This window comes from Anas acuta, chromosome 1, assembly GCF_963932015.1.
Source record: "Anas acuta chromosome 1, bAnaAcu1.1, whole genome shotgun sequence".
Lineage (NCBI taxonomy): Eukaryota > Metazoa > Chordata > Aves > Anseriformes > Anatidae > Anas > Anas acuta.
Window position 1 is genome coordinate 182,003,787 of NC_088979.1, and position 27,549 is coordinate 182,031,335.

General features: G+C 40.2%; 1 protein-coding gene across 2 annotated transcripts; it reads left to right on the forward strand.

Annotated features, from left to right (window-relative positions):
- Nucleotides 1-106: 106 nt before the first annotated feature.
- LOC137849713 (ADP-ribosylation factor-like protein 8B) lies at nt 107-27,549 on the forward strand. Of its 2 annotated transcripts, XM_068669617.1 has the most exons (7): nt 107-433; nt 4,724-4,804; nt 18,991-19,064; nt 19,889-19,982; nt 22,064-22,131; nt 24,067-24,137; nt 27,142-27,549. In XM_068669617.1, the coding sequence occupies exons 1-7, from the start codon at nt 245-247 to the stop codon at nt 27,189-27,191; spliced, it is 627 nt and encodes a 208-aa protein (XP_068525718.1). In that variant the 5' UTR covers nt 107-244; the 3' UTR covers nt 27,192-27,549. The 2 variants fall into 2 exon arrangements, with proteins under 2 accessions (XP_068525718.1, XP_068525719.1); XM_068669618.1 differs by lacking the exon at nt 24,067-24,137.

Sequence of the window (27,549 nt, forward strand, 5' to 3'; positions counted from 1 at the left end):
CGCCCCGCCGCCATCTCACGGCGGAGCCGCCCCGCTGCGGGCGGTCCCCGCCACCCCACCCGGCCGCCGCCTCCTCCCCGCCGGGTCCCTCGCGGGGCTCCCCCGCCCCTGGCCGGGCCAAACCCCTCCCCTGGCTGCAGCAAGTGGCCGCGGGAGAAGGGCGGCGGCGGTGCCGCCATCACGGGGAAGGCTCCGGCTCGCCTCCCCGGTCCCCTTTCCTCGCCGTCCCGAGCCCTCCGCCCCCATGCCCAGCAGCGAGGCGGTGCCGCTGGGGCTGGGCGCCTGCCGCAGGTCGGGGGCGCTGGCCGGGATGCTGGCGCTGGTGGCGCGGCTGCTGGAGTGGCTGCGCTCGCTGTTCTGGAAGGAGGAGATGGAGCTCACCCTGGTGGGGCTGCAGTACTCGGGCAAGACCACGCTGCTCACTGTGCTGGCGGTACGCGGCCGCGGCCCGGCGGGGCTGGGGGTGGGTTGGGGGGCGGCTGGAAGGCGGCAGCGCCCCGGGGCCGGGGGTGGCTGCGGGGCGGAGGAGGGGAGCGGGGTCTGGCGGCGTGCCCGGGGCTCGGCTACAGCTTCTTGCCCCCCGCAACAAGTTGGGGGGCTTTGCCCGAGCCGCCCCTCATGGCGTGGGGTGCCCAGGAGCCGGGGTGGTGGGTGGGGGCCGGCAGGAGCCCCGTGGGCCTTTGGTAGCCTGCAGGGTTTTGCCCCGGTTTCATATGTGTGAAATCCTGCAAGGGACAGAAGGCAGATGCCTGCCGTGTCGTGACTGCAAAGTGCGGCCATCGCAAACAGAGCCCCGGCCAAGGCCTGTTGCCTGTCGTTGAAAGTTGGTGTCAGTGTATCGCCAAATAATCAGCGATACATTGTGCTTCTCCCAAGGCCTTAACTTCCCTTTCACTGAATTCTCCCCATCCATCAGCTGCATCAAATATCGCCTCCCGCAATCCCTCGATAGCTCCTTCCAGCATTTAGGTCCGATTCTGCCATTCCCCTCCTCTGGTGACAATGGCCTTGCTGTCTTGTTCGTCTCTGGCACTGTGGTGCTTTCCATTTTGTCACCATGCTGAAATAGCCTCCTCCTACCTGTTTGCTGTGCTGCCCACCCATCTGCATTTAGGTACATCCCAAAGCTTTCCTTTCCATCCAAAGCTTTCCTTTCCAACACAGACAAATATACATTAACTGTGATTAGCAGTAATCAGGAAGCTCGTTGGTGATACCCTTTTCTCTGAGATGATCCACTGCTGTTAGGTGTATGGCAGCTTCACCTGCCATGATTTAGGAGCTCCCATATGCTCATCAGTCCTCATCATGAATAGCTCTTAGGTCAAGAATCAGAAGCAGACTGGGAGGGGTAGGGCCTACAGTAAAGGAAACTGAGACAATGTATTGTCTCCATGTAATTTCACTCTCAATGTAATACACTCTGAAAGGGTATTTGTTTCTTTTCAGATGTGATTGTGGATTAAAGGAAAGAAAGGAGACTGTGAATTACTGTGAATGAAGAAGTTTAGGCAGAGAATGATAAAAAGGAATGGGGTAGGGAGAGTGCTGCTAGCAATGAAGATATGCTTTAAGGGATATCAATCAATAAATGGAAAATTTTCTGAAACTTGTAGCTGATTTTTAGGCACTCATGTGGGTCTCCATACTCTTAATGTCCACAGGGAGCATTCATGTCCCAACAGCGGGCTTTGGTGGGGAAGGCAGAAAAGGCTTAATAAATGATATTTCCTCGTGGATTGGTTTCATAAAGGGAGCGGAGGAGAACACAGCAGTCCAGAGACCTTAGTGCTCTAACAGTAGTGTGCAGTATTAGATTTAATGTTTGCCCACTCATTTGTGCTACACCACCTGTGGAATGATGTCATGCCTCTCTCATGCTAACGCAAATTCGATAGCACTCGTGTTGCTGCAGGCCTGGTTTTGTCAGCATACATCGCTCTTAGGAGTATTCTGCAACGCATCCATGTTTTCTGACTCGAGGAGTGAAACATATGACTGTTTTTGTACCTTTTGGATCTTTCGATTTGGAGATTACGTGCACTGATAATTGCCAAAGAAGGCTAGTTGGAGAATCTGGGAGTAAACAATTTTGCATGAGGCAATGGGTAGTAGTGTACTCTTGATTCCAGTTGATAAGAGGATGGCAAATAGACAGGGAACTCTGTGCATTTGCATTTATGTGGCTAGTGTGAGACAAGATGAAAATAGCCATTACAAAACTGGATTCTTAAAATGCAAACTGCAATGGATTGTATAAACAAATGATAGGAAATAATTATTTTTCTCACTTTAGAATAGTATTCAGAGATCGTCTCATGCAAACACAGAATAAACATGATTTGAGACAGTCTCCTCCCTGTTTGAGCCGTATTTAGTCCTCCATTACTAGTGGAAAATTTGGGTAACTTCACTGCACGATGTGATGAAGTAGAATCTGTCCCATTGTTTTTGATACAGTAAGGAGTAATGACAGTATTCATTGTCAGTTCACTATTCATCAACATTTAAAAAGGACATTACAAACTTCTTAGCACTGGTTATTTTCATTTGTGTCAGGATGTAATCTCTTTTTTACTGAGGTATAACAATAAAATTGTTTGCACATCTTGAATATTGACAAAAATAGGCCATTTGTCATATGAAACTTCCTTAGCAAGCAAAATTGAAGTTGCTTTTTACTTTATGGTGCTTACAGCACTTGAAACAAAACGCAGTAATTGGAGTTTGAGTTTGTGAACTAATATGAGCAAAAAATTCAGCGTACTAATTTTCTACATTGTGTGGAGAAAATAAAGAATTGTAAACATAACACTTCGTCGCTTGTTCTGTTTAACCATAACTGAAAATTTTTAGGATAATAAAGACCATTAAAGGAGCCATTAATATGTTGCATTCTATCCCCCAAACTATTGGGGGATTATGATTGCTTTTTGTTTTGATTTTTGTCTTCTAGTTTAGCATATTACTCATGGTGTTTAATTCGCTAACAAAATCGGATGCTGACTTTCTATGAGTTTGCCTAAATGATAGCCTCCTGAGCTGGCTGTCTGGTTTTCCAAGCTTTCCTGTGCCTGAATAACAATACTACATTCCCAGCATACTAGCAAATTAGGCCAGTACCCGCTACAGGAGATTGTTACAGATTGGCTTTGTCTTACGCTATCCAATTAAAAACTTCTGACACTGCTGGGTGTGTGCATCAGTAGGAAACTACAGGTACATTTGTCTTCCCTGTTTTCCTTGTTGCTGCTGTTGACAAGTCACTGAATCAAGGAAAGAGAAGAAAAAAGAGTCTTCCAGAAACAAAAGATGGGGAAGATGTATAGTATTGAATTTAGCAGTGAGGTTTCCCTATGTAAAATTGAACAAGAAATTGATGGATCTTGTTTCTTGCCCAAAGGATCTAATTCCAAGCCCCAAAATCATGCAAGAGGAGCAAATAGCTGTCAAAGGTTACACAGCTTTTTAAGTCTCAAATTTTAAAAAAATCTTAGTTTGTAAACACAAATGGAGTTGCGGTACAAACTGTATTCTCATGCCGCCACAAACAGTGAAGATGAGAGTTGCAGAAAGCATTTATGTCCTAACTGAAACCACTGAAACTGACAATACAGTGGCCAGCAACAGCACTAGGGATAGCTGGTGGTGGTGTGCGACTGGAGGCATGTTGCTGCTGTTGTGCACTTGAAGCTCTGATCATCTGCTTCTGGAATGGGAGGGCCCTGATGGAGTGAGGTCCATATACTCATATTTTCTTTGGGGAGAAACAAACAAATGAAAAAAAAAACAATCAAGCAGGTCACATGGGTTGATGAGGGGCATATAGGGCAGATAGAAGATACAGATACCACACTCTTCCTTTCTGGGTGACTGGAAATCCAGGACTACTGCGTTCATTGCAGAGAGTGCCTGGACCTCTGCGTAGAAAGAACTGTTAAGTAACCTGCTGCGTATCTTAATGTACCATTCCTGGTGAGGCACAACACTTCACTAATGATGAATTTTGAACAGGAAGAATGAATAATGAATTACCTTCTTAGAAATGAGTTTTGTCTTTTTCCTCAAAAGCTACCTTCTGTAGTTGGGTAGATTTTTGTAAGGTTCCCATTGTCATATTGACAAATGTCTGTCTTGTAGAAATACTTCTCTTAACTAAGGAGGTAAAGACAGGCAGTCAACACTTTGTTAAGTTTGATGGTGTGCTGAGTTAGTACTTTGAATTTTTCCATCTCAGTGGCATTCGTTTAGTTTCCACAGTGGGTCTGTCTCCTTTGCTGTCACCTACTCAGAAGGAAAAGGACGTCATGGAGTTTTCTCCACATGAGTACTCCTTCACCATTTGTTATATCTCACGTTAAATTGTTGGTAATAGTGGTGAGAAACTATAGGGAAAGATCCAAGTACAGTCAGTTTCATCATATTTTGACAATGCTGCTTTCTGGTTTGCTCAAAGATCAAATGAGGAATTATCTGAAGTCTCGTGGTTTCTGGGATGATCCTTGTCACTGAGGAGAATAAAAGATCATTTAAAGGGACTGAAATGAACGGTTTTCCTTGGCGTGACAATGCATTAATTGAAGTGCTGGCTGATGTTCTTGTAGAAAATTAATGTGGTGTTTTACAGTGTTGTAAAATTAAAATTTTAGATTGCAAATGAGAGATGTATCTGCTGTGTGTGGATTGTTTTATAATATATGTAACCATTTTTTTTGTATTCTAGTCAGGGCAGTTCACAGAAGATATGATTCCTACAGTAGGATTCAATATGAGGAAAATAACAAAAGGAAACGTTACCATAAAGGTAGGTGTGCATGTTTGCATTAATACAGAATGGATAATTATAAGAGAGTGATTACAAGTTACAGTGAAAAGGCTTAGAAAATTTCTTTTAAGGTGATAGAGGACCATTTACTTGTTTTTCTAGTTCAAAAACATTTTTAAAGCATATAGCCATATATTTCTGTGTTACATTGACCTATTTGATTTCATGATATCCATGCCAGGCAGAAGCTGGCACTCTGTTGGATTAGAAGAGTCATGAAATTTGGAGATAATGAGGGAGCCAGGTTGTCTTCTGGAGGTGCCTCTTCCTTCTGTAATCTCTCCCCCTTTCCACAACTCTTAAGTGTAATGTGAAGCAACTTTCCTCCTAAGCTATGCATTTCATTGGAGAGTATAGTTGAGTTCACATCATGTTAGCTATCCAGAAACAGAACATCTAATCTAAGACAGTTGTCAGGGCACCATCTCTTAGGCCTATAGAGAGGTATAGATGCCACCAGTTTGGTTGTGATTCATGCCATAAGTATCAAAGTAGAGAGAAATCACTAGCATTAACACCCTCTCTTGTTTCTTGATTATGAAGGAAGCCTGGTTGATTAGTTTAGATCAAATTCATAACTTTCATCTAAAATTAGGTGAAGAGAATGTAGGATTTTTTTCTTTGCCTCGACTTTTCCATTCTTTTCATTCATTTTCTTTCCTTTCTTGCTTAGTTCTAAATATGTCCTTTTCCTTCTGGATTGGTATGACTCTACCTAGCAAGGATTTTATGAAAACACCCATAATGTGAAAATAAGCAGTTGTTAACTGGCTACCCACTCGCTTTAAACAATGAGCAGGTAAAGGGTGGTAAAAGGGATAAATGATTTCTGTTGCTTGGGATATGTTCAAGCTGAAGGAAAATAATAATCCAAAACCTAAAATTACTCTAGGGATATAGATATTGTGACTTTCTGTTCCTGGTCTTAGTATCTTGGTATGCTTTTTCAAAACCTCATGACTGTAAGGCTTTCAGATGAACATTTTAACTGAGTATCTAATTCTATGATTTAAGATTGTAGAATAATTACTAGGTGTCTCTACAACCACGTGTATAAGTGCCTAATAAGCCCATCTTTTGAAATCTATTGAAATGGAAAGTCTAATGTCACCCAGCTATTTCCTCTCAGCACTCCAAGCCTCTTTCCCATATAACCTCTTGAAATTCACATCACGTTTGGCTGAATTAAAAACTCTTAACGTTACCAATGATATGGTCTGATTTTAATTTCCCAGGAAATTTTGGCAGAATACCAAAAATAAATAATAGTAAGTACTTTAAAACTAGGTCTACAGTAAAGACTGGAAAAGCTTAAAGGTAAAGTGGAGTAAAATATAAAATGGAATGAAAGTAAATCGAAGGAGAATCATTATTGCCTTGTAAGCTCAGTTTTGCGACTTTGTGGATGATCATTACGGTAAGTATGTGATCAGAGTCTCCTTTGGCAGAGAATCTGATCTTACTTCTATCATAGAACAGGTAAGCAAGAAGACAAAGTAGAATCACAGAAGCAATTTTAATTCAAGCATTTCCTGCAAGATAAATGATTGAAAGAAACCTAAACTTTTTTTTTTCTTCAGTATAGATGGTGTGTTTGTGAGTTTAAAAAAAACCTCGTGATGAGCACTGCAAAGTCAATGCAGAGCAGCCAAACTCTGAAGTAAAAAGCGTGTCATCACAGGACACAAAAACTTTGGTGGAGAATTTTTTTCCATAGGGAATCCTTTTCTGTAACTTTGTACAAACAACTTATGTGTGATGGCAGAGATGATGTCCAATTTAATGTTTTAAAATAAATACTGTTGATTATTCCTTTACCATATTTTTACTAAAATATATTGTAGCACAAAAAGCATACACAGCAGGAATTGAAAGAAGGAAGCTTCTGAAATTTTGAGAGAAAACCTTCAAAAGATTTTTCATTTTGGTTTCTCCTGTAAGTTGTAAATGGAAGATGTTATTTCATTGTGCATTTTGTTTTAATTCTTATGAATGCTGTGTTTGAAACTAGTGAAAAAACATATACAGAATTTCATCCATGAAGAAATTTAACTTCTGGTCTTGGCCCTTTTTCACCTATGCTCACAGTATACACAAGATCATCCAAGCTGTCTGTCATCTCTAGTGGTTCATATCTGTGGCCATCTCTGCTTGTAGTAGTGCTTACACTACAAGTAAGGGAAGACTGGTAAGGGGGAATCTCGATTTACAGGAACATCTACTTTATTGCAGTAAGAAGGTATACTGACTGATGGACAGCTGTTTCCTCTTTTTCCTTGCTGTGGAGTTTCATAGAATCATAGAATGTTCTGAGTTGGAAGGGACCCATAAGAATTGTTGAGCCCACCTCCTGGCTCCACACAGGATCACTCAAAAATTAAACCGAATGTTTTTTCTCCAAATGCTTCTTGAGCTCTGGCAAGCTCGGTGCTGTGCCCACTGCCCTGGGGAGCCTGTCCCAGTGCCCAACCACCCTCTGGGTGCAGAACCTTTCCCTAACCCCCAGCCTGACCCTCCCCTGTCCCAGCTCCATGCCGTTCCCTCGGGTCCTGTCGCTGTCCCCAGAGAGCAGAGCTCAGCGCCTGCCCCTCCGCTCCCCTCATGAGGGAGCTGCAGGCCGCCATGAGGTCTCCCCTCAACCTGCTCTGCTCTGGGCTGAGCAAACCAAGAGACCTCAGCTGCTCCTCATATGTTGTCCCCTCTAAACCCATCACTATCTTTGAAGCATTCCTTTGGACACTGTCTAGTTGCCTGTTTATATTTTGACACCCAGAACTGCATGCAGTACTTGAGGTGAGGCTGCACCAGCGCAAAGCAGAGTGGGACAGTCGTTTCCCTTAACCAGCTAGCAATGTTGTGCTTGATGCACCCCAGGATATGGTTGGCCCTTTTGGCTTGCCAGGACACGCTGTTGACCACTATTCCACTTGCTGTCAACCAGAACCCCTGGGTCCCTTTCTGTGGGGCTGCTTTCCAGCCACTTATCCCCCGTCTGTATGTATAGTCAGGGTGGAGTCATCCCACATGCAACTTCATATTGTTGGTGGCTGCCCAGCACTCTTAATTTGTCAAGATCTCCCTATTAAGATCTCCTAATTTGTCAATAGTTTGCAAGGCCTCTCTACGTTAGAGGGAGTCAGCAGTTCCTTCTAATTTACTATAATCTGCAAAATTAATTAGTATGCATTCTAGTCCTGCATCCAGGTCATTTATGAAAGCATTAAAGAGAACTGGCCCTAAAATGGAGCCCTGTGGAACCCCACCAATGACTGGCCACTAGCCTGATGTAACCCCATTTATTAATACCCTTTAAGCCCAACATGTCAGTCACTTGTTCACCCATTACATTATGTACTTATCTAGTTGTGTGCTGGACATTTTGTTTAGAAGGATACTGTGAGAAACGGTCTGGAAAGCTTTGCTAAATTCCAGAAAGATTATGTCAGATGGCTTCCCTTGGTCAACTAGGTATGTGACCTTATCATAAAAGGAAATTATGTTTGTTAACCAGGGCTTTTCTCTTTGTGAACTCGTGTTGGCTGTGACCAATGACTATACTGTTTTTCCACTGTCTTTACAATCATTGTCTTCTCATCAAACATGATCTCCTCTTCCACTGCCGTGCTTCTTTGTGCCTCATCCCATTCCATATACAAAGGCCAAACCATAAACATCTAATTCCTCAAAGTACCTTCTCATACCAATTCAAGAGGAAGCAGCAAATGTCTAGGAGTGGATGTCAGTGAATGAAAAAAAGAATAAAATTCTAGTCTTGAGTTCCTCTGTTAAATGTATCTTAACAGCCATCACTACTGCTGAGCAAGTGTTGAATTGTGCTCTAGAAGGAACATACCTGAACATAACAGTAGTGTGGCACATTCCTGTTTATCTTCTCTACAAAAGAATGTCTTTTAAATCAAAATCAGAACTGCATATTTTAAAAATTGGTTCCAAAATCTGCTTACCAAACAGAATCCTTAATGTAGAGTGAGGTGAAATCAACCCCTTTTTCCAAAAAGTCACAAAATAACCTTTTATCACACCTGCTTTTCTGCCTGTGGTAGCACTTCTAAACCTCCCAATGATGTTCCTCACACTGGGGACAAATCAGATGTCCCTTCTGGGAAACCCAAGAGGGAATCAGGTGAGGATGGTGGAGACTAAAGGTCAGATTTTACAGTCAGTTTAAGTAGATCATGACAAGAGGCTTTACATTCCACTTTAAGCCTGGCCATGTACCCTAACACCCCTTTTCTACCACACTAATTATCATATGGGAAAGCAGTAAACAGAACAGCCAATTGATCTAGCTGGATGCAGCCTCTTTAAAACAAAACAAAAGAAAAGAAAAAACAACCATACTGGTTTATACCTGGTCAAATTACTGAAGTAATGTGGTCCCCCAAACAATTGAATGATTGGTAGTGCCACCCCAATGTAGGAAAGCAGGGTACAGGCACATGCATTTTGAGGGCAGCTTAGACAGATGGACTTAGTTGCAAGATTGCATATTTACAGCTTTGAATGTGGACAGGAAGAAAGCAGTCCTTCCACTTCTGAGAAAAAATGTGTTTTCCTTAAGTTAAAATTAAGCTTTTCATCCTTCTACCCTGATAGCTACAAACTTTTAAGTACAGCTAACGCAGCATGTGGCTCTGGGGCTACCAGAATTATGTGCTCAGTTATGCACACATAGGCTGACTGTGGGTTTGGAAAAATGTGGCAATATTTTTTTAAATAAAAGTTTAATGCTATGTTGTTAGGATTTACAAACTGTGAATAGTTTTAAGCTTTTCTAATCCTCATGATTAATTCATTTTTCATATTAGTTATGAAAGAGAATTTATGAAGTCAATAGCCACCAGTACCAGAGCAGTTGGATTGATGCACTAATGGTATAGATTTTCTCCTCAAAGATTCTACATATTATACAAAAATGAACATGTGCACTAGCTGGGATAGTAACTCAAGACAGTGCATTTAGAACATCAAAGGTACTGCCTTGCAGGTGTATATGAATCCTAAGGCCATCCCATGCATTCTTGGCTTCTTAAAAGTCAGTGGCAGATGTGTAGGAAAACTAAACCAGTGACATAATTCTGATTAGTACTGTGATACGAAGCAGCAGGCTCACAAGGCAAAGCTGTTTGCGTCTGTTTAAGTAGTCAAACTGTCTTTTCACTTATTAGGAATGAATAAGTCTAATAAGTCTAAGTAGCCAAACCCCTGTCTGTGGCAACAGTCCTGCAACCATCTGTTAATTTGCCAGATTTGATTGGCTGTGCTGCCCAATTTATCCAGGAGAGGATACTTTCTATTTTATTTATTCCTAAATATCCAGTTTATATAATTCTCATTGCATCTGCCTTACCACAAGACTGATGAAAGAAGTCTGTGGATGCCACAGTCAATAAAAAAGTTACCTCATTCCACGATAAATAATCATAAGAGATTATGGATAGGATAAATAATCTATAAGAGTGTGAATTGCCTTTCAGTTCCCCTGTTTTATGTCTTTTGACTAGAAACAGTAAGCCATGATTTAATATTTATGTATAGAAAACAGAAGGACAGTTGGGGTGCTGTACTGGTGCTGCTACCGAATTGTCAGACATGGAAGAAAAGGAGAAAGCGGTTGATGGTTCATTCAACTAGACAAACAAAAGTATTTTACAAGTAAAGAGAGTCCTCAAAATAAAAAGTGTGTTTTGAATTAGGATGGTTCAAATAGGCAAAGAAAGTTTGTAGTGGAACTGTTTACACAGATGATATCAACGTCAGCTTCATGCAGGGACGAGGTGTGTGGGTTTCTGTGTAAAAATGCCTTGTTCAGCACTTTGTTCTCAAAAAGCATGTTCTGTGAAAAGTTTTACAGTCTATTTGGTAAGAATAAAGGGATAATACTAACATTATTAGTAAGTTTACTAGATTTGAAAACAGTACTTAGTTTGGAAACCAATATGCATGGAAAATAACGTATCCCAACAAATTCTAGTGGTCTCTCTGCTACAACAGTGTATAGTGAAAATAAGCATTTGGGGGGAATATGGCTCATATATAGATGCTTATTTCCTTGAAAGCCATTCAAGAAAAATTTAAAAGTCAATATTCCTGCATTTAAATAAACTGTTAAAATCTTACCATCTATTTGCTAGATAAAGTTTCCAAAATTACTTTACTGTGAGAAGAGATGACATTACTTGTCGATAAGCTGATGACTGGAGAATGCTGAGAGGAATGCCTCTTGCTCATCCTTCAATGAACTGTTTGCAGTGTAGTTTGCAAGGAATTTGAGTGGAATTTTATTTAACCTTTCACAACAAAGCAGGTTATTTTTCTCAAGCATAGAAATAGTATGATAGCCAGCTATCAGCTGCTATTAGAATTCTTGGATAAAGCATTATTTTACTAAACCTGTAAAGTCCTTCAAGAATGTCAGGAGCAATTTTCATATTAAGCAGAAAGGTCCTGCATCTAACCTTCTTCGAAGGTCTAAGGGGACACTGTGTGACAGAATAAATTAAACTTAATATAAGAATGAGGCTGAGGAACTATCTGGGTCAAAAAGTCATCGAGGGAAAAAATGGCATTCTAGAAGGCTAAGATTGATCACTTGAGGGAAAGAAAGCTACAAAGCCAACAAGTAGGTGATACTAATCCTTCATCTGTTTTTTGCCATATTTTCAGTCAGGCCACTAAGAAGGAAATACTATGCTAGCGCAACATCATCGTCTGGTTTCCTGGCTACAGTTCTATCTCTAGATTCCATACAATTCCAGAAGACAGCAAAAACTAAGGACTCTGTAGTCTACTTTCTTAGTATTTTGGCAATCTTTTCCAGAAGTCAGTGGATTTATTCTCATATTTAGTAATTCTGTAATCCTAGAGTGTAAAAGTATGGCCACTGACATACCTGTGTATAATAGTATTTATTTGAACTATGCGGAAAGAAAAACACTGATTTAAGCAGGTCTAAAGAGTAGAAGAGTGCCAGTTTCATTTGGTCTTTAATGTGGCTTGTGTGGTTGAGCATGATCGGAATTGTAAAGCTGTTAGCTGTAACTGTGTATTGTCAAACTTCAACTTATCAATTTCATAAATTCAGTGTATCAATGTATTTCATAAAACCTGTCACCTACAATTACCAAAAAGCAGGCGAGGAAAAGAGAAAAGATTTTACCACGCACCATTTGGAATCCAAGCAAGAGGCTTTATGGATTTTGAGGCTGCGGTTGAGGTATTAAATTACAGGATGATTTCCAGCATCAAAATACCTGATGTACTGCAATTTAGGGATCTCTTAAAAGTATTTTGATGAAGTTCATAATGAAACTAATAGCTATCACTTTTTTTTTTTTTTTTTCCTGACAAAACTATGACAGAAGTAATTTGCAGGTTTAATTCCAAATAAGTTTTGTCATTTGCTGTGTAATTTGATTTTGTGGGATTGCTCTATTTCTGGATTAGTTTAGTATCAGTTGTACTTCTGGTTTTGTGAGATTTATTGTTCAATAAGCTAGAGAGTAGCTAAAACATTTCTTTTGACATACCAAATTTTGAGAGCCTCAGAAGGTGTGCATCATTAGTTGTTGCTTCAAAGGATTGTGAAGCTCCAACTCATAAACCTTTGATTCTCATAGTGGTTGTCTTAGATTAATCTCAGATATGAAAAAGAGGTAAAGCAACACAAGAAATGTGTACACACAGGCAAAAGAGCAACTTCTTTTCCTTGCTGTTTCACTTTGTTTTAAGCTTATTGTCTTAAAATCCCGCCACCAGCCAATTTCTGCAACCCCACTGACTATTTGCAGGCTGGAGAGAACTGGAGCTGCAGAGGTTGGGCTGCAGCCACTCCAGCTGTCACCACTAGAGGCCAGCGTCCTTCCATGGGAGCTGCAGCCTGGGCAAGTGCAGGCAAATGAGCTGGAGGGCAAAGCCAAGCTTCTCGCTTCTTGATGTTTGCTTGAATACAACTAAGAAGGAGGAGGAGAATCCCAGCTCTGCGTGTTCCTTTCCAGCTTCTTTCATTGCTGCATTCCTTCCTCCTCTAAACAGCAGAGTTTCCATGTTTCCAAACATCCACAGAGAAACGTACTCTTCTTGCTTTTTAATGCTTCATCATACTATTCAGCAACAGTAAAAAATACCTTACCTGCTAAGTCACCCCATCAGGAAGTCCAGTTGCTAGTGATGTACCCTGGAGTCTGTTTAATGTCTTCATTAGGGATCTGGATGATGGGACAGAGTTTGCAGATGCTGCCAAACTGAGCAGAGTGGTAGATTCACCAGGTGGTGGGTTCGTCATTCAGAGAGATCTCAACAGACAGGAACTTCATGTGGTTCAACAAGGGGAAACACCAAGTCTGTACCTGGAGAGGAACAGCCCCAGGCACCAGTATGTGTGGGGGGCCACCGAGCTGGTCTTGACTTTTTAAAATTTGACATCTTTTCTATAGACTGATGGTTAAAACCAGTACAGGAGCCTCACTGGCTCTGAAGATAGGGCAGTAAATATTCCCAAAGTTGTACATAAATTGCTTCTGCTACAACATGCTGATTTAAGATCTGCAGCACTGAAGACAGTTCATACTAAGCGAACTGCTCAAGAGCTTTTCCTCCTCTCTCTCCCCCTGGTTATCTATTTTGTATCAGTGCATTTGGTTCCCTCTGTCCGAATATGGCATTTTGAACTTTTGCTTGTTAAATTTCAGCAGTTTTATTTCAGACTGTCCCTCTAATCGGTCCAGATAATTTAGGATTCTGATCTTCTCTTCGTATCCCTTCCCAGCTTGAAGTTATCTGCAACTTATTTAAACATATGTCCTATTCGAACATCCTGCTGGGACACCAGGGGACCATAAATGCTGCCTCTGATTAGCTCTCTCTTCAGCAGCTTTGTCTCATTGATAAATGCCAAGAACCTGTCAGGATTGCTCAGACCTGAGAAGTAGAGGGCAAGAGGGGACACGTGAGGAGGGTGCCAGGCAGCTGCTCTGGGGGTTAAATCTGACATGGGAGAATGTCCTTTGGTTGTCTGTCTAACAATATTGGAGTATGTTTTCCCAGCATACACACTGTTGTGCATCCCACTAGCTTCTGCTGTTGAGCAAATACTCATTTTGCTTTCATGGTTACATGTTCTTCAAGGACAAGCAAAATTACTAATCACTACAGAAGCTATTGATCACCCCTTCTGAGCTAGCAATGTCCTTGCCTCTGGTCTCCTTGCTGTCAGTCTTCCAAATGCAAGTTCTCCTTACAGCTTACAACTGCTATGTGCCAGCCTTCACCAGAATCTCTTGGATTTTGATGTCTGGAGACTGATTCATGATCATGTGAGAAGTGTATGCAAAGGATTGCACTTGATCACCCAACTTTGGGGCTTTCTTCTTGAGAGAAGACACAATATTGAGGCTAGGAGGGATAGGCTCCTTGGATTTAGGGGTATGTTACATCTTGGTTAAGGATCTTATCTCTAAATCTGGGCTCCCTGGTGCTATCCTGCCCTCAGACACAGCGCAGATGTAAGCAGCACTAGATTCAGAAAATGGTTGCTGAGAACAGACTTTGCTTTTGTGTTCTGCTTATAATCCTTTCCAGGAGTTGAAGTTGCTCAGCCATTTTGTGTTGCAAATCTAAGTTTGTTTCCAGTTCTTCAGTGAAAGTATTATGATTAAGTTAAAGAATTATAAATTGTGTGAAATGTTCACATAGTATTTTTTTTCTGCTCAATGTGACTAAAAATAATAATTGCAAAAATGTTTCAGATCTTCAGGGCTCTTTTTTGGGGGGGGCTTTATCACCAGTCAGGGGTGTCAACAGGGTTCTTTGACAGAGCAAGACTGATTTCAAGGAACACAGTGTTTGGGGAGGTATTGCCTGCAGAAAATGTAGCCACATGGCTTTTTTATTTAAAAGTTTAAGGTTGTTTGTGTAACTCTTTTTATTCTTCCCACTTATTAGATGAGAAAGGTTAACGTTACTGGAGGAAGAATCCAGTGTAGAGGAGGTGACTGTTCAGGGTTTGTCTCCCTTAGCCCTAGCCAGGTAAAAAGGTGGAAGCCAGCCTGAGCCAGTTGTTTAAACTCAGAGGAAAGCAGTGAGTGCTTTGCAAGAATGGCTCAACTGACGGGAGATGGGTAAGACAGATGCCATCATTTTCTGCTTTAGGTGCCCTCAGGGCTCCCTCTGTTATCCCAGGAAGATGCTATTAACTTGGGTTAGATGCCTACGTTTTAGGTGGCTGAAGTTGCAGGAAATAAATCCATTGCTTCCCAGTTGCTCCTTGTCCTTTCACATTGCATTGTCTTTGAATGCCGTGTGCTTGCTGTGTATGTGTGAGCTCTTAAGTCACGTGTCAGTGTACATGGACGTGTCTGTGCACAACATGTTCTCAGGTGTTGCTGATGCTACCTTATTCTGCCCAAATATTTTTCTGTGTTTAGAATCCTTTAACCTATTTGTTCAGGTTAGGTTTTTTGGCTGATACTGTCTGAGTACTTCCAACTAGAAAGATACATTTCTGCATTCAGGTGCTTGTAGAGTCAGTTTCAGCTTGCAAATTAAGATGCTTGAATGTAAACAGTTTTCTGCCTGCCTGAGGGTTAAGCTCCTTTAATAGTGAGAGGAGCTCTAGTCGGTACCAACAACCCCAGGGCATAGTGCTGTCATCCTAAAGAAGACATTGCTTTGGGTCAGCTGAACAGCTGTCAGACCAGAGTGAGATCTTGGGTACTGAGCCCATGCATCGACATACAGACACAAATGTGTCATGGTACACATCTCTATCAGAAGGTAAATCCCATCCAACATGTCTGAAAAACAAAAGCCCTGAAAAACTGTCATCTAGAAAATACTACTTCTCCCTTCCTACAACTTTCTCATTAACTGTCAAACCCTCCCACAATAAAAGCTAATTAAAAGAAGCACAGCTAGAGTGTTAATGAGCCTTGCTGTCCCTGAAAGCTTTTGCAAACCTTTGAACGTATGCCACAAGTGCATTTTTGCTCAGCTGGCATGATACACCTCTGCAAAAGAAAAAGGTTTGTTCCTTAAACATAGCTGGTGGCTGCAGTCTTAGGAGGGAGCCTTAGAGCCACATGAAGTGTGGAAGCTGTACGAGACATACCCAGAGAGATTCTTGTTTGAGAAGAATTTGGCTGAACAGGTAAACATAAGCATTATGGTAAATGATGATTCCAACGTGCAGGGATTAGTCTCATTTACAAAATAAAACATTGCATTACAGTATGGGAGCACAGACCTGCAAGTATGGTAAGAACTATTACTATTCCACAGGAGTAGACAGAAACAGATAAAATAGCGATTTATAAAATGAGGTAGGACTAAGGTGTGTGTGCCTCTGAGATTTAGCGTAAACAGCAACTCCTTGAGATTTTGATCTTCTCTGAGGCAATAGCACTGGATATCAAATAAACTCCTTCTCTGCTTTGTTCGGTCATTCTGTAGGCATTGTCTGATTCTTAACATCAGCTGGTCTAAGGATAAAGCTACCTATTAAATATTGTGAAAATTAGATTCCCCAGGGCCCAACAAAAGCCACAGGAGCGATTTGAAATCCAGTCTCTTAAAAGTCATGTAGACAAAATTAACTTTTCTTTTTACAGCTTACTTGATATTCTGTTAAGATCTAGTCTCCCACCTCTCCCAGTTCACACACAGAATATTTTACCTGTGTATTAAATGCTGGGGTACAAAATAAGGGATGTACAAAACACGCAGGGCTCATGCACGAAAACATCTGTGATGCTAACACATCTCCCCTTTCCTTCTTGGGTGCCCCTTATTGTTATACAGTTCTCTATTCGAGCATTTACAATGAAAATGGCTTGAGGCAGAGATTTGTGTTTGGAATAAAGTAGCTAACACTGTTACTGGCTATTCAGTATAGTAAAGACAACAAGGAAGTTAGTACTTGGACTATTTTAATTTCATAAGCAAGGAGGAGAGGGATTTTTTATCAGTTTATTTTCTTTCCTTACTTAACATAATTATAACTTAATATATTGATACAAAATGGATTCCAAAGTGCTATTAGAAACACCTAATCTCTCTTGTGTCCTTCGTGTTGTACTTTAATGAATAGCTGTAAGCCTTATTAGGGAAACTGACTGGAAATGACTTATCTTCCCATTGCTTCAAGGTGACTCTTTCTCCTAATGACAGTAACACTTGTTCTGTAGTGCAATTTAATATAGTATAGATGCAATATATTATCAAACAAGGACAAACCCAGGATTTTGCTCTCTAGTACTTATTTCGTGATTAGTCCAGGCCACATCATCTTGTAGATTTTTCTGGCTACCAGGAATAACGGCTATCAGCCTTCAGAGATCTCATCCTACTACTGGCCTGCCCTGTCCTCTTTCCCCCTTCTTTCCTCTCTGATCTACAAAGAAAATAATATGGGTTTCCTTCTCCAGACACACAGATGTGCACCAGATGGCTACTGATAGTTTCAAGGTCCTGATGAGTTATTGGAATAATCAGTGTTGGTGTGAGATTTGTCATCTAACTATAATATTGAACTGTGTCGTCGTCTCTTTCAAGCTTTAAAATAAAAGGTGTATTTTATTAAGACTTCTGAAACAGCACCTCAAATGTCAGTGCAGATAATAATTGATACCCAGTTCATGTTCAGAATTTCACTCAATTCTCTTTAATGTATAAAATTCTTAATCTTATAAAGGGGATCAAAGGCAATCTACATTTAAGTAGTATACTAATTTTATGCCAGCAGAAATGGTAAGATATCAATCATGGAATTATTTTAATGGTGATTTGGGGAATATTTCTTTCCAAAATATGAACCTAAGGTGTTGAAAATGATGGAGAAATGGATATATAAATATGATTTATGGACTGTGGAATAAAAAAATACAGCCCACGTTAGTTGAAAAAGTCCTTATCCCAAGGGTATATTAAGTCTGTTTTGTGCAAGTCTTTACACCCAACAGCAGCTTTAATATGTTGGTATTTAGGAAGTATAAATATGAAAACAACTCTTAAGAAAACTGAGAAGGCGTAATTTTTTGCTTCTGTGCATGCTACTTCCAAATTCAGTTTGTGCTGTAATGGATATGCCTCCTAGTTTAGGTGTATTTAATATACTACTCTGATAGTTAAATCGGATTAAATAAGGAATTTTTGCCCTTGACATAGAAACAAATCCAATCCTTTTATTTTTCGGTAGCCATCAATGTTTTAAAGAGTGTGTCACTTGTATACAACTGTCTTTGGATGTAGCTGCGACAGCTGCATCATCATACAGCCCTTGCCTGTGTGATTTAGATTCTTTCCCTGTTTTTTTTTTTTTTTTTATCTTGGAAATAGTTCTGAAGCTGTTTATTCTCATCCACCAAAAATACTGATTTTTCTTTTGCAAGCACAGCAGAATAAGTTCCTCCTTTACAGAAAAATGATGGGGAAGCCCTTTGATGATAAGGAATTCAGTGGGATCATCCAGCAGTAATAGCATGTGTATGCATTTGCAGGATTGGCGTTTATAAAATCCCAAGAAGAATTTGAGCTTCCCTTCCTTAAGATTTACTGATGAATCACTTCAGCCCTACCTTATACTACTGTTTCCTTTTTAGTTCTAATCAGCAAAACCATGTATTTTAAAGCACATGTAATAAACAAATGGGAAAGCTGTGGAGGTAGTGGAGTTCTTTAGCATATATCGACCTTTACGTGGATTCATTCTACTCTCTGACCAAGTGTTTTATCAGTACCCTTTGTTACACAGAAGGCTTGATGTATTCTTGTCTCTGGTCTTCCTAGCCCCATAAAAAATGCTACTCCATAACTGTTTGCATTCAAATAAGCTATTCTCTGTGGGTTTTAGACTGTGTATTTGCGGAATTCACTTGCCTATATGAGTTAGATTTCTCTTGCAGTTAGAGGGAAAGGGTAGAGGTGTCCAAGTGAGCATTTGGAGCTGTTGCGGTCACAGGACTGACTTGCCTGTTGACCAAAATGGGTTGAGAAGACCAGTCTCTGAGGACAGTTACTTTAAGAACTGCCTAAATGTAGGCAGTGTAAATACAACCTGCATGCTGCATATAAGAGTTCTTTTGTTAAGTTGTCTTCTGTTAGTGCTGTGTAGTTAAAGTTTGAGGTTGCTGTGTGTTTACCTTTTCCAGGTATGGGACATTGGAGGGCAACCAAGGTTTCGAAGCATGTGGGAACGCTATTGCAGAGGAGTCAATGCAGTTGTGTAAGTTTTCTTGTGTATGCCTATATAAAACATAACTTAAAATACATATTATTAATATAGATATGCTTTTCCTCCTTTCCATCTCACTTACCCCTTTCTTAATGACGCTACTTTTCTTTTATGGTCAAATGCTTAGCTGAACTTGGTGATAATACGAAAACAAAGAGTAAGCATAAGATACGCTGCAGTGTTCTTTTCAGAACCTGATTGCTGTAGCAGCAGAAAGCAGAATTCAAGAAAAAAACTACTTGGATTGTAACAGTGAGTTACTTAACTTACCATATTAAAATGTCTTGTTTTGACTTCACTGGCATCTGGAGGAAAGGTATTACATTATGCAGCTGGCAGAAAATTGTTTCCTATGCTTGCAATATTCTTGTTGTTTCCTAGCACTATATATAGATACAATTATATTTAATAGTGTCCATTCTTTCCACCCATTTGCCTATTACTCTTCAATATCTTGATGACGTTGGATTTTTCTACTGCAAAAAATCCTTCCACTAGAAACAGTTGCTTCTAGAAGAGTCTTTAATAGGATGCTTAGATCTGTCAAACCATTCAGTAAGAGGAACCAGCACAATACAAGGAATGTTTTTTATACATCCCACATCCCAGTTATATCAGCAATTGCATTTTCCAGGCCATTTTTCCCCACAGCCCATATTTAATTCTGTGTCTTCCCGTGTTAATAAATGCAAGGTTTATACAGTTAGGAGAGGTTCAATGCTGTTGTCAATGTGAACACATTTATCACATTTCAGAAGTTTTAATGGAACTTTCTGTACGTAGTGGACAATATCATACCTATTTTCCCATTGCAGTTACATGGTGGATGCAGCAGACTTAGAAAAAGTAGAAGCTTCAAAGAATGAACTACACAGTTTGATAGATAAGCCACAATTGCATGGAATTCCAGTAAGTATTTTGATTTTTCTGGTTCTTACCTGAATGTAGACTGTGTAGTCTTAAATCCTCGTGAATGGATTCTCTTGGACTCTTGAAAATACTAGTGTACGTGTAATGCAGCTTTAAAGCACCAAACTATCTTAAAAAAAAAAGTAACATTTTTCACGCGACTCAGCATCTTATCAGTGCTGCAGTGTGTTTGTACATTTTCTAGTCTAAAGGTCAGAACAGATTTGGAACAAATTCATTTTCACATGTGGCATTATCAGATAATAATTATTTCCAGCCAGTCCCCTTGTTGGCTGTGTTTAAACCACTGACCTAGATATGTTTGTGGCAGTATCTTAAGACTTGTGAGATACGTCTTACTGAAGGTTGGCAGGTCTGCTTCCAGAGGTTATGGAGGAACTTGACTTTTTCACTTGACTTCTTTTTCTTTTTAGCTTTTTCAAATTTAAGATGTATGGAAAACGTACAAAAATACTTTGGTTCTCAAGTAAGAGGTGTCAAAGAATAGTATGACCTGCTGGAATTCTAGTCAGGAATTATGAAGTTGCGGACTGATGTTAAGTTAAATGTAATCTGCCATTTGAGACCTAGTATGAGTCAATCTGATAAGTGTTGATCTTTGATGCTGGCATCACCAAATGAGTTTTTATCTTTGATCATAAGAACAAGTAATGCTACATAAAAATCAGGGAAAAGTTATAAATGACTTTATGGATCATGTTTGGCCCATTTATGTAAGCAAGTATTTGGATACTCAGCCAGTGAAAATGCTTGAAGTCAGCTGCAGATGAGTAGACGGAATGTCAACAGAGTCCCCATCAAATCACTGTGAAAATAAAATTAGGCAAATGCAATCAGTGATTCTCCATCCTTATTATAAGTTTTGCTATTATTATTGCATTTTTATGTGTTAATTACATATTGAACAAATCCTATGGAAATGTACTGTCAGACCAGTCATGGGCAGTGACATTGTCTTTCTATTTTACTATCTGCACATTCTGATTTACTTCTCACTGCCCCTTCCTTGACAGGGTAGGTCTCTAATATCTTCAGAAGTATTTAATTAAGCTTCTTTGCTTTTATATGTTATTATACCATATTTCATTTGCCCAGCCTGACCATCACAGTAATTTTCAAGGTGCAGTAATGAATTTTTACTTATTTTTATTTCATAGGTAGTAGCTAGTTTGAACTTCCTTCAATTTATTTTATTTAGACTTTGGCGCTATAGATTTTAAGGTACCTTTTTTAATCTGAGAGTGCAAGTAATGAGTTTTTTTGTGTTCCAATTGCATGGAAAATAATGGAACAATCCTGACTTTGACTTGGAGTTGGAACACATCTGGAAAACAATAATGCAACCATGATTAGAAAAGCCTTTGTTGCTTACTTTATCTTAGATTGTGCTCAAACCATTCATCTGACCTTCATTTACACATGAGGTCTTAATGAATTGTGTATTGTATAGGAAGTTTTTGTCTCAGCAACTCTTGAGTAGATTTACAGCATTTCTCAGACTTAATTCCTAATGGCTGCCCTCTGATTTTTTACCATGGTTGCTCAAATTGGGGAGGGAAGGGAATCAGTCATTTAGCTGGTGTTTGTGTTGGTTGTAGTTTGGGTGCCTTGGTTCACCTACGTTAAGAAGCAGGGAAGCAGAACTGTGGAGAGAATTGTGGTCTTGAAGACCCAGCTTGTTCTACTGGGGCCTTACTTCTGATGAACAACAGCCTGGCCCTATGGATTGAATTACCATTGGTGGCTTGAGTGCACTGGTGCATGCTCCCTTACAAGTTTAGTTTCATGCTAATGGGATGCACGTAGGGAACTTCTGATACTGATACACCCAGAGACAATTAGACAGGTTCAGTTTTCAAAGGATGTGTACCCAGCACCAGACCCTGACTGGAAGGGGCATTTCCAGGCTGCTCACACAGACATTGGTTGTTTTGAATATGTCAGTTACTGCATTCTGAATACTTGTTTGTGAGATCGAAAATAATGCCAGCAGGTGGCTAAAGACAAAAATAAACTTCTACTGCCCCTGGATTAACATAAATATGAATTATTTCTTTCAGGTGTTAGTCCTTGGAAATAAAAGAGACCTCCCAGGTGCACTGGATGAAAAGCAGTTAATTGAGAAATTGTAAGTATCTGGGCTGTGTAGAAAGCTGAAATGCTGCAAAATGCAGTATGTAAGAGAAAGTCATTGGTAGTCTATGGCAATAGCTATCTATAACAGATTCTATTTTACATTCTCAGATGCTCCACTTTGAGTTCTGCTGGCAGTTGAAGTAGCAATCTAGGCTGATAACTGACTGCAGGAGATTTGAACTTCTCTTGATTATTATTTCGGTTGTGTAAAGTTGTTCCAGATAATCCTGTTTTCCCATCACTGAAGATAAAACTGGTAGATAGTAATAGGCTCACTTACACTTCTCCGAGTACTTTGTAGTGGCAGTTTAGTGCTTGAATGGCATTACAACAGAACCTTTCAAACTATTGTCTGTAAATCTAAGCAATCTGGATATTTTTGGCATGTATCCAAAGCATATATTTGTGTATAACTGAAACTAACTTAAACTGTTGCATTATAAGGGTAATTTTAAATGAAATACACGATTTTGTAAAAATGGGTGGTATAGCAATAACTTTGCAGAACAGGTTTCTGTATCTCAGATCACATCATTTTAATCAGTAGGAAGTGAAGCGAAGCTTGTAGTGTAGAAGGATGGTCCAAAGTCCAAGCAACTAAACTGAGGCTTAGGAATCACAGAATCACATAAAGGTTGGAAGGGACCTCTGGAAATCATCTGATCCAAGCCCTCTGCTTAAGCAAGCAGGGCCACCTAGTGCCTGTTATCCAGGATCACGTCCAGATGGCTTTTGAGTTATCTCCAAGGAGGGAGACTATGCAGCCTCTCTGGGCAACCTGCTCCAGTGCTCGGTTACTTTTACAGCAAAACGGTGTTTCCTGATGTTCACACAGAACCTCTTGTTTGTGCCTGTTGACTTGTACTGTCACTGGGCACCACTTTATATTATTTATAGCTTCCCTTCAGATATTTGTACACATTGGTAAGATACCCCCTTGAGCCTTGTCTTCAGGGTGAATGGCCAATGCTCTCTCAGCCTTTCCTCACAGGAGAGATGCTCCAGTCCCTAAATCATCTTCATGGCCGTTTGTTGGACCCTCTCCAATATGTCTATGTTTCTCTTGTACTGGGGAGCCTGGAACTGGACACAGTACTCCAGGTTTGGCCTCACCAGGGCTGAGTAGAGGAAAGGGATCACCTTCCGTGACCTCCTGGCAACACTCCTAATACAGCCTATGATACCATTGGCCTTCTTTGTAGCAAGGGCGCACTGCTGGCTCTTGTCCAACTTGGTGTCCATCAGGTCTCCCAAGTCCTTTTCTGCAAAGCTTGACTTCCCTTCTCAGTGCTTCTACTTCCCATCTGTTCTAGGAGCATCATCTGTTTCTTGCATGTTTCTATGACTTGTGTGAGGATAAACAAATGAAAAATAGCAAAGTGTTCAAAAATGCTGAGGGGGAATAGGGAAATTCTTGCAACGAAACAAGTAAATTAAGAAGCCGCGTCTTCCTAACTGTAGAAGTATCCTTTCAAGTAGGAATTGTATCTGATATCTTTGTGTATGATATAATAAGCTTCTTGAATATTAATGCTGTATACTGTTGTTTGACTGCAAGATTTAATAGATCTAAAAACACTGAATTCTAATTTAAAAGAGTAAAAGGTGAATGCTAAGACAAAGTCCTGTTATTCAGTCACCAGTACAGAATTTTATTGTCAGCTTATGGATTTCTGCTTTTTTATTATTCACTATTATATTGACTTAGTGAGAAATTTGAATGTTTGAAATGACTTTATAACCTTAAAATCTTTAATTTAAAAAACCTTTTTCATGTCATAGCGTATTTCAAAAATTGAGTATCTGAGGATAGAATTTAACTCGCTGAATAAAAAGCAGGGAATATGTAATTTAATGGCAATTTCTTTTGTCAGTTTTTGTGAAGTTATAACACCATGTAATGTTTTTTTTTGTTGTTGCTCTGTAGAAACCTTTCAGCTATTCAAGACAGAGAAATCTGTTGCTATTCTATTTCCTGTAAAGAGAAGGATAACATCGGTAAGCTTCTTTTTCTTACGGGATCATCAGTGTATACTTTGGATCAGATGTTTTAAAACATTAATGAGATTTGAATATCTAGCTCCATCATATAACTGAAAATCTCAAATTACTTTGAAAGATTTTGCTTCAAATAGTATTCCTTCAATAGAATTGCTTTTAATACAGAATTATGTATAATTTAAAAATCACTTCTAGAGTGACTTCAGTTCCACAAGAAGTTATAAAATTAGTTTGGCAGGGGCCTTGGGAAAGTGTCTAAAAATGAGACTACCTGAATCCTTCACAAAAAAAACATGTTACTTTTGCAAAAAAAATAGTAACTGGGTATGAAGACCTTCCAGTCATTAGGTGACGTTTAATAAATTTTGATAAGTGTTCCTATTCATGATTTTACTTTGTAATCAGGTCTTACATGCATGTCACTAGTGCTTTTGTCCTACTGGAGACACCCTGAATATATCCAAAATCTGTGAGGACCTGTAAACAGCGCCTCATGAAGTTGTCTCCCATTTAGCCTTTTATTTTTGCCCATCTCTCTCTTTCCTTTTTTTTTTTCCCTCCATTTCCCTGTCTCTTTCCTCTCTCATGCTCTCCCCTTCCCTTCCCTGGGTACCCCATGGAGAAAGCTGAGCTCCTCAGAGCCCTTGAGGTGAGCAGGAGGGAAGGTGGGCCAAGCCAGTGCTGCCAGCAGGGTGAAGCACAGGCTGTGCCAGCAGCAGCACGTGGCTGGGGACATGCTGCCTCTGTGCCACCCTTCTTCCCCGCACACTGCTAAGACAGGTGGTGCTGGTTGGGAGGGATGCAGCCTTGGTAGATATTTATAGCTGCTTCTTGAGGAAACCAGGCTTGTCGGAAGAGTTATGCAGCTCCGTAGGGCTCAGCTGAGTGAGAGACAGTGGGAGTGGAAATGGGAGGAAAGCCAGTTTCTACCAGCAGTAGGGGAAATTTTCATCACAGGCAGGGAGAAACAGGTAGTGGAGGTAGTGAGGAGACTGCTATGACCTGGGCTTCAGAGAGTTGGGAAGATTTCAGCTGTGTGCTTGTTAGGAACTTGTTTGTCGGTGTCAGGCAGGACACTCATATATTCTCTTGGAAATGGTGTACAGGGTTTGGGTAAGTCTATTTGAAGGGGACCAGATCTAGTTTTGCTGCAGCTTGGCGTGCAGCCATTGTTTCTGAGTAAAGGAAGGACACAGAGTGCAGTGATAGACTTAGGGATATAAAGACTGAGGAAGACTGCATAGTCCAGACTATCTGTATAAGTGAGGGGCAGATTGAGGTGGACACAGGCTTGAACTAGCACTGAAATGGAGAAAGTAGAATACATGGAAAGAAGTTTGAAGACTACTGGTGAAGGACTCCAGAAGCCGGTTGGCTTCAGAAATTGCATGGCTCCGTAAGTAAGAACTGGTTTGTTCAAAACTCAGATATATTCCCCAACTACATAAGTACCATCTTAGCTGTCAGGTTTTCTAAATGTGGCATTTGATCCTCATCAGACCAGCAAGGCTGCAGTGGAGGATGTCAAAGTGGTATTGTAATTAGACAGTGTAACAATCAGCATCATTTCTGGAAGGATCCTGGAGAAAGTAGGTTTTAATCCTAGCTCATTTCTATGAATGGCCTGGAGTAAAAAAGCATGCAGTAAAACGTGCTAGAATTTGCAAATGAGAAAATAATGAAAAGGAACACTGATATGTGTACTGAGCAGTGTGGATCACCTACTTGTGGTAGTATTGAGAGCAGAGATGAAAAATACTCAAGTCCTGGTTAAGAATCAATCAAGTATCTTCCAGTGTAACACTGTGCTTAGAAAGGCTGACCTGGTTCCTGAATATGTGCACAAAGGAATAACAAATGGGACTAGTGTGTGTTGTGTGTTTAGAACTGTGTGAGCATTACGGGAGCACCGTGTTCGTTCCTGTGCCATATTCTGAAGAACACCTGGAGAAACTGAAAGCAAGAGCAAGAACCTGGGGAGACTGGCAAATATCGATGATGAAAAACTGTAATGAAAATATATTTATCTTATTAAAGTGATGAAACTACTAGGCTGTTAAGGAGAAGAGTGGGAGCTGTCCTCTTTGTCTGCATTTTTGATTGATGTCAATGTAGTTGAATGGGAGAGTCATTTTTTCAGTGCAAACTGCAACCTAACTAACGGGTTTCATCAAGGGGCATAGGTGTAAGGCTGCCAGCTTCTGGGTCCTGAGAGACTGTGGAAGATTAGGATATAGATATTAGCTTTGGATACCGTGGGATGCTGTTGTCTGCAATCTCCGTGCCTAAGCTGGTCTGCCAGAATATTCCTAGAGTGATGTCTTGAACTTTGCACAGATGCGACAACAAATTTAAATTTGAGGGCTACAGTTGTTGCTGCCCCCTGACACTCTTCCTTCTTCCCTGACAGATGTTACTGCCTTGAGGCAAAAGCATCTAATCTGCTCATGAATCAGGTTGTAAACTGCTGCAGTTTTCAGCCCAGTGTATGAGGTTGTGTCAGGAGGGGGACCAATTTCAGCTATCAAATTCTGATCCACTGTTCCGTGTCTTTCAGAGACCTTGGACTCCTACAATCTACCTAAATGGCTTCTTAATGTCTTGTCAGATGCTTGCCCTTCTCTTTTCTTCTGGTCATGTATTTCTGCCTTTGTTCTCACACTGCATTTCATTCCAGTCTGGATTTTACAGTACATTTTATGGTCATCTTAAATCTTTGCTTTTCCAATAGTTCTTCATCTGTGGCTTAGAGAACTTGATGTCAGTCATCGTATTTCAGGAGTGTAAAATGCACATAACTTAGAAACAAACAAAAAGCAACAGAAAACAGAACCCTGGAGTCTTAAGTGCTGAATTTTTAATTAGGTGTGAGTGAAGATCTGTGGTTTCTGGATTTTGTTTGTTTGTTTTTATTTCTATTAACCTGCTGGTGCTCTGTTGTCCCTTTACACTCTGCAAACAGGCTGTTGAGTTTTTCATTTTGTTTTATCTGTCCTGGCAGACATAACATTGCAATGGCTTATTCAGCACTCCAAATCAAGACACTGTTGAAGAAAACTTGCTGAAGATAACTCTTCTTTCCCAATCACTCTGACTCCTATCAGCTATATACAACTGAAGAGATGAAGAATGCAACTGCATACTACCAGGACTCACTTTGATCATATTTGTTAACAGAAATAAAACTGAATTATAGCTTGTCTCTCCATTTTGGTTCTTTTTTTTTTTTTTTTTTTTTTTAAATCCAGATATTTGTCTGCCTAGATGAAATTCCTGAACGCCTTAATACAAGACTGAAAGAAATCAGTACTTTTTTGGGCTGTAATGTTTGAGTTTATGCATGTGAATTGTCAAATACTTAGTATTTTTTTCTAATTTGAAACTGAATAAACTGCACAGTGGAAACATA

What these genes read in the sequence shown, in the direction of transcription:
- LOC137849713 (XM_068669617.1), top strand. Translation starts at nt 245, where the DNA reads ATGCCCAGCAGCGAGGCGGTGCCGCTGGGGCTGGGCGCCTGCCGCAGG. An exon ending in CGCTGCTCACTGTGCTGGCG is followed by an intron (nt 434 to 4,723) that starts GTACGCGGCCGC and finishes TTTGTATTCTAG; the next exon opens with TCAGGGCAGTTCACAGAAGA. An exon ending in AAGGAAACGTTACCATAAAG is followed by an intron (nt 4,805 to 18,990) that starts GTAGGTGTGCAT and finishes TACCTTTTCCAG; the next exon opens with GTATGGGACATTGGAGGGCA.